Genomic DNA, 7,591 nt, shown 5'->3' with positions numbered 1-7,591 from the left:
ATTATAAGATTGGTATCGTAGACAACCTTTTATATAATATTGTGAAATTATACCAATATAGTTAGTATAAAGTCAGGTATAGTATATCATATCACATTATTATAAGATCGGTGTCGTAGACAACCTTTTATATAATAACATGAGATTATACGAATATGGTTAGTATATAAATACACAATAATTTATATCATATCACGTTATTATAAGGTCAGTGTCATAGACAACCTTTTATATAATAACATGAAATTATATATTGATACAGTTAATATATATACATAATAAATATATATCACGTTATTGTTTAAAAACCTTAGAGGCTTTTATACTTGTCGTATCCCTTACCGGGAGTGTGGGATGTCGTCTTAACATCCTCCCAGGATTTATAACAAGTTTTGAAAAAAAACTATTTTTTTCATAACATGATATTATATATTAATATATACACAATAAAAATATATAAACAGTAAAATAAAAATTCTTACTTGTTGAATATTTTTGACTTCTTCTTGTATTTTGGAGCGTCGAAAAATATAGAGAACCTACGAGCGATCGTGCTGATAACGTGTTGTGAAAAAGTAAAAATTTACGGTAAAAAGTAAATACTCCAAAACTCAAAATATATCAATCTCTACACTTTATAATATTTTTCTCTCAACTCAATTGTATTTTTCATCACAAATGAAGACCTATTTATAGATCCACATTTGAGATTAGTCCAAAAATAAATACATCATCATCTACATCATCACACACTAATTTTCCACATTTTACAACTCAATATTCAACATTCAACATTCAATATTCAACATAATATTAATAATAATAATATTTTTCAACACTAATTAATTACTGGGAAGATCTCTTCCTTTGAAATTTTATCATTTGAGATTTGAGCTTGGATTTAAATAATAAAGGAGATTTTTCCCGAGAAAAGAAGTTGCAACTGTGCTTGGTGGTAATTTCTAGTGCGATTTATTTGATTATTGGGGTTTATACGTTATTGCGTTAGTCCAGATATTTATCGGATAAGACTAAAGATAGCAGTTACGAGTTTTATTGTCATATATATATATACACAAAATTAATTGATATTACTACATTTAATTGTGTGTCGGATGTCTTTTGCTTTAACTCTTCTTTTGATAAAAGAAAATTATATTCTTAAAATTTTTAATTCATGAAAATATAATAAGTATCACTGTCGACATACGAGCAATGAGCACACGTTGCAAAATAAACGTAATTTTTATAAATAAAAAATTGTATAAATTTAAAAGATATCTAATTATTTAAAATATCATTTCAGAAATAATTACTTATCTTATCTCGTTAATAATAATATTAAAGATTTTTTTAAAAAAACATTGATAAATGTTTTTTTGTCTTTTTCCCCTCCAGATGAGAAGGTTAAACAAAAAAAATAAAAAGATTATAAATCAAAAGAATTATTTGACCTGGGTTTCATGAAATCAAACTCAATTTTAATGGCGATTTAAAGAGAGAAATATTAAAAATAACAGAAAACAAAATGTGAAATAAAAGGATTAGAACAAAAAATATAATTCTTCTTAATCAATCTCAATTTTAATGTTATTTGAAGAGGTATATTCAATTAACAGAAAAATGATTAATGTTGGAGCAAGAAACACTTGTCATTTGTTAATCACAGCCAGAATAGTCATTAATGATATATTGAGGAAAAATGGCAAATAGTAGAAGCTAATATCTTTCTCCAGTCAAAAAGTAATTAAAAATGAAAAGTGAAAGAGAATTTGATTTGCGGAAATGACACTCAAAGAACTGTGAACGTTACCTTAATCCAAGCCTATATCATATGTATCAACAAAATGTGAATTGCCGTGACTAGATTTTTTTTTATAAAAAAAAAAACACTCGTACGTATACACGACTATACGCAGAGAGATATGGCTGAAAGAAAGAAGGAAATTAAACATTTTGGTCACGAGCATCGGTTGATTTTTAACGAATCAGATGAGATTAATCCCTTGAGTTGCAATGCATGTGGGCTGCGTATGTTGTCGAGCCCTTGTTACATGTGCACCATTCAAGGTTGCAGTTTTTATCTCCACGAACCATGCACCCGCCTTCCCCACAAATTGACTCATAGTTCGTGGTACACACATGAAGTTTGTTTGCTTGCCAAACCAAATAATGAGGATTGCAGGTGCATTAAATGCGGGGAATTATGCAAGAATTTCACCTACCACTGTGACGAATGTGGTGGATTTAATCTCCACCCTTTATGCAGTAGTCATCCTTTGGACATACAGATCAAACACGTAAGCCACAAGCAACACCCGATGGTTGCCTTTCGCAAGGAATCTTTGTTGTTGTGTGACATATGTGGAAGAGAACACAAGGGATTTTTCTTTGCATGTCACCAATGTAATTTCTTGATTCATCAAGATTGCGCCTCATTGCCCAGCTTTCTAAGAGTTGAACGTCATCGTCACCCTCTCTCTCTCACGTATTCTGATGCATTACAAGCCATGTATCCCTTCATACAAAATTGTGTGATTTGTGAAAAAGACACATCACGATTGTTTGGGGCTTATGTTTGCTTGCGTTGCGATGATATGGCTCACGTGGATTGTGCGGTATCAGCAATGGAGAATCAAGGTAAAAGTACGACTAGTTGGGATTAGTTAGTTTATTACCCAAAAAAGAAAAAAAAAAGTTTATTTTATATATGACAATGTAGAGGGATATTTTTGTGTCCTAATTAATGTAATGTTACTTTAATTTCCAGGTGAAATACTCCATCTGCCGCCCGCTCTATACGATGAACTACTTCTGAGTTTGATAATGCGCATACGACTAGAGGAGAATACCAAGGATGGCGAGACACTAATGCTGGAAAAATACCACTCCACCCCCCATTCTTTGACCTCAAACGATGAAACCGTTGTGCATGATGAGTCGGTCTGCAACGCTTGCATTCGGCACATAGCAGCACCTCCGTATTACAGCTGCACACAATCTGCTAATTGTGATTTTCTCCTCCACAAATTTTGTGCAGATTTGCCGCTCGTTAGCGATGATTTGTTTGGCAGGTCACGGGACCTGGTTTTCCCAAGACGTGACGAATTCTTTTCTCTGTTTTTTTGTGAGCTTTGTTTACGATTGGGCAACGGTTTTGGATACTCATACTCCTCATCATATGGTGGTTCCGATATTTTCCATGTTGAATGTGGCTTGGCTCCATGGGTCATCGAGCATGATTCACACAAGCAACACCCACTTATTCGGAGTGGTTATAAAAAATGGTTGGAAGATATTAGATCCTGCTGCGACAAAATAAATCCCTCTTGGTGGGACTTTTACAGCTGTACTCAATGTAGGTTCACTATACACATTCGTTGCGCTCTTTTGCCTAAAACCGTCAAACACAAATTTGATCAACATCCCCTCACTCTAATCACCGATTCTGACATGGGGGATGATCATTTTTGCGAATTCTGCGAAAAAGACATAAATCCATCCTACTGGTTCTACCGCTGTATGGAATGTGACAATTCCTTTCATGTGGAATGCATCCCCTCGACAGGGAAATATTCGAGAATCAAGTTCGGAGGCACCGTGGTATTTCCAGCCGCTTGTCACGGCGTCGATCATCCTTTGAGTTTGGTAAGAATGCTAGATGTTGGTAGCCAGACTTGCGGTGTTTGCCACAATACAATCCAAGGTTTCAAAGACGGGATGGCTTTACACTGCTCCCAATGTGATTTTTGGATTCATTTCAAATGTGGATCCGAGTCTAGTGATGCAAAAGTTTCAAAACCCTATCAAGATGTATCTTTTTTGTTAAATCGATATGATGTATGGTGTTGAATTTTTAATCTTTTTCACCATGCACCAACTACGTATACTAAGGTTCATTATGTGATGGCAAAAAAATTATCAGATCAATCATGTTATTACTTATTAATGCAATGCCTCTTCATTTTTTTTTCTTTCATTATAAGTTAGTTTTTTTAAAAAAAATTAATTCTTTAAATAAATTCTTTCCTTTTTCTTATATATATATATATATATATACACACACACACACATATATATATATATATATATACAGTCATGATCCACTGCACACCAGTGTGCAGGGATTTTGTGTGCACCGCGTGATGTTCGCGCGAACATCTGAAAATAAAAATCAGATGTTCGCGTGAACATCTCAGATGTTCGCGCGTACATCACAGGGTACACACAAAATTTCTGCACACTGATGTGCAGGGGAACAAAATTATATATATATATATATATATATATATTTAATCATTGATGAGCTTATCAATATTTTTCACTTCTTAAATAATTTATAATGGTTTCTTTTCTCCTTTCATTTTTAACTTTCAAATTTTTTTGAAATAAATGCCTGAAATTAAATAAAGATATGTTATTATTTTTTCAAAGTACCACTTTTGTACTTTTATTTTTTTGGAAAAAATTATTATTCTCGTGAATTCTTTAATCACGCATTAGATCACATACAAAGCCATCAATTCTTGCACATTTATTCTTATTCACTTATTTTTTTATTTAATTGTAGAAGTGATGAGGAAACTGGAAACCAAACATAACTTGAACAAATTAATGACCGATTTATTGTTCAATTAATATTAAATTTCCCAATTGGGCCCTCATTTGTTGGGCCGTTAGTTTTGGATTTGGTAAATTCCTAGATTTGTTCACATTCTTTTGTCTTCTCAAACGCTTGAAGCGGAAACCAAACATGACATGAACAAATTAATGACCGATTTATTGTTCAAATAATATTAAATTTCCCGAGCGGGCCATTATTTTTGGGTTTGGTAAATTACTAGATTTGTTCACATTCTCTTGTCTTCTCGAACTCCTGTAGCGGAAAATCCGATGCCATGAGATGTGAATTAAATACACAATCGAGATCATATTTATGCTTTTATAATAGAAAATAGAATATTATATACAAAAGGCGGAGGGGGAGGACTCGAATTCAAAGTCTACGTCAATTGACGGACATGTGAGACCAATTGGGCTACAAGCCCGTCTCTTTAATTTATTTACTTGTTGTTTGATGGACTTGTTAATTAGGTAGCTTCGATCATATCCCATGGGGTAGTTGGCAATCATTGATTGGTTCAAATCATGTGGGTTCCATTGAATTATATGGGGTCCACATGATTTGAACAAATAAAATACATCTACCTGTCCCATAGGGTAATACCCATAAGATAGGTTGGAATTTTCCGGCTTGTTAATTATATCGATTCATGCATGTGAGTGAGTTTGTGACTGCAGAGACAAAGAATTCATGTATCTAGCTTGAAGGAAAAACATATAAGATAGTGTTTGACTGGGAAATATTCATTATATTATAACCAAAGTATTCATTTTTCAATTCAACTTAACATATATAATGATTACCTTTTATTGATTAATCAATCGAAAAAGAGAAGCTACCAAATTAATGATAAAATTAAAGTGAACTACAAACGTACAAGTAAAATTTTCATCTGCTGAAGGCACAAAACGCTCTTGGAGAAGACCAAACCTAAGTCACCAGTATTCTAAACAAAGTAAATTGAAGCAAAAGGAACCTAAGACCCTAACATCGATGCTTTCAGGCAACCATCGTCGAAACACTTTATAAATAAATTAGCCCTAGCTATATTAGCTGTTCCAATTTGGAAAAAATATTATTCTTCGTGAATTCGTTCATCACACGTTAGTTCACATACAAAACCATCAATTCATGCATATTTATTCTTATTCATTTTTATTTTTGTTGAATTGTAGAAGTGATGAGAAAACCAAACGTGTCTGAACAAATTAATAACCGATTTATTGTTCAAATAATATTAAATTTCCCAATTGGGCTTTCATGTGTTGGGCCGTGAGTTTTGAGTTAGGTAAATTCTCGGTCCACTTGTCTTCTCAAACTCTTGAAGATGAAAATCCGAGGCCTTGAGGTGTGGATTCAATTAAGGCTTTTTTCGGATAGTATATTTGTACGACCAATTATTTTTTTTTTCTTTTTTTAGAATAATGGCAATTTTCTTTCCACACCACCCCCTCCCCCCGGATACCGACCAAATTAACTTATTTTAATTCGATTTGCTCATTTCAGTATTTGATGAAAAATTTGATTGTTTCAGTTTGATTGAACATTGTTATAATTTCAATAACTTATAGGAGTCAAACCATTGTTTTCATCATAAAGCTTTTCACAACTTTCTTGAAATGCTAAATTATTCTTCTCCAATAATTGAACAATCGTGATTATCCTCTGTAACACTTTTTTCAATGTTCTTCTTTTTTATTAAGTTGTACTTGTACGCATGCATCAATTACTTTATTTGTTCTCAACCTTCTTTCCAATTCAAGCCAACTCGTCATACACTTCATATACTCGTTACTCGCTTCATGATTTGCAAGACAACGACTCAAATTGTGCCAATCATTGTATCCTTCATTAGCTAACTTTATATAAGTTGGTTGAAATAAAACTACAATAAGTCTAGTTTATTGCTCGGTATACGGGTATAGGAGGTAAGCGTGGAATGGCATAAAAACATAAAATTCATCCTATGAAGAAGTATTGGAATATATTTTATATCTTGGAATATATTTTTATTTTATCTTTTGTATATTTTGTATATTGTATTTTTTTTATTTTTCTTAAGTTTTTAGGTGTATATAAACACGTCTTGTATTTATTTTTGGGAATATATCAAATAATATTATTTCACCAGTTTTTACATAGTATCAGAAGTCTCTGGCATACGCCACTAAACCCACCCTAATCCGCCTACACCAAATAGCCTCGGCCGCCCTCCATCTTCTGTCAAGCCGCCGCCACTGCTTCTATGGCCCTGCTACTCCAATCTCCTTCAATGTTGTTGTTTATGCGCCTTGATTTGTTGATGGTTCTCATCCCTGTCCAACGAAATTCATCACGACCACCACCACTCAAACGCTGAATCCTGTGTACACCACCTGGATCCGTCAGGATCAAATGATATTAAATATCGTCATTGGCTTGCTATCTCCATCTTTGATTTCGTTTATTGCTACTGCCACCACATCTGCTGAAGCTGGGAACACTCTTTCCCTCAACTATGGCAAGCCCTCTCGTGGTCGCATGACCCAGTTAAAGACGCAACTGCGCAATCCGATCAAGGGTTCTCAGACCATCACCGACTTCATGCAGTTCATCAAATCCAAAGCTGATGTACTGACTCTCATGAACGCTCCTATAGATATTGAAGATCTCACCATCAAAGTTCTTCATGGTCTAGATGATGACTATAAAGAATTTGCCCATATCATTCAAGCTTGAGATACTGCGTTCTCGTTTGAGGAATTACAAGATAAGCTTCTCAATCATGAAGCTCATCTTGCTGCTCGCCGGGATTCCCAGATAACCCTCCCGATTATCATAAATACGTCTGCCCGATCGGCAGGCAATGACCATCTTTGGCCGCACACCACCAACCAACCCGTCTACCTAGCCCCTGGCCCTCTCGGTCGCCGTACCTGCCGTCTCCATTGGCAACATGCTAGCATGTCCCGCGCCCCTATCGAGCAT

At 34.3% G+C, this 7,591-nt stretch overlaps 1 protein-coding gene across 1 annotated transcript; it reads left to right on the top strand.

The window, feature by feature from the left end:
- Nucleotides 1–1,925: 1,925 nt before the first annotated feature.
- LOC140860817 (uncharacterized) lies at nt 1,926–7,342 on the top strand. Its single transcript, XM_073263822.1, has 3 exons — nt 1,926–2,640; nt 2,771–3,813; nt 7,013–7,342. The coding sequence occupies exons 1-3, from the start codon at nt 1,926–1,928 to the stop codon at nt 7,340–7,342; spliced, it is 2,088 nt and encodes a 695-aa protein (XP_073119923.1).
- Nucleotides 7,343–7,591: the final 249 nt, after the last annotated feature.

This window comes from Henckelia pumila, chromosome 4 (genome assembly GCF_033568475.1).
Source record: "Henckelia pumila isolate YLH828 chromosome 4, ASM3356847v2, whole genome shotgun sequence".
NCBI classification, from domain to species: domain Eukaryota; kingdom Viridiplantae; phylum Streptophyta; class Magnoliopsida; order Lamiales; family Gesneriaceae; genus Henckelia; species Henckelia pumila.
Note: the sequence above shows the minus strand (reverse complement) of the source record. Positions and strands in the feature narration are given on the sequence as shown.

What these genes read in the sequence shown, in the direction of transcription:
- LOC140860817 (XM_073263822.1), top strand. Translation starts at nt 1,926, where the DNA reads ATGGCTGAAAGAAAGAAGGAAATTAAACATTTTGGTCACGAGCATCGG. An exon ending in ATCAGCAATGGAGAATCAAG is followed by an intron (nt 2,641 to 2,770) that starts GTAAAAGTACGA and finishes TTTAATTTCCAG; the next exon opens with GTGAAATACTCCATCTGCCG. An exon ending in TTTCAAAACCCTATCAAGAT is followed by an intron (nt 3,814 to 7,012) that starts GTATCTTTTTTG and finishes TGGATCCGTCAG; the next exon opens with GATCAAATGATATTAAATAT.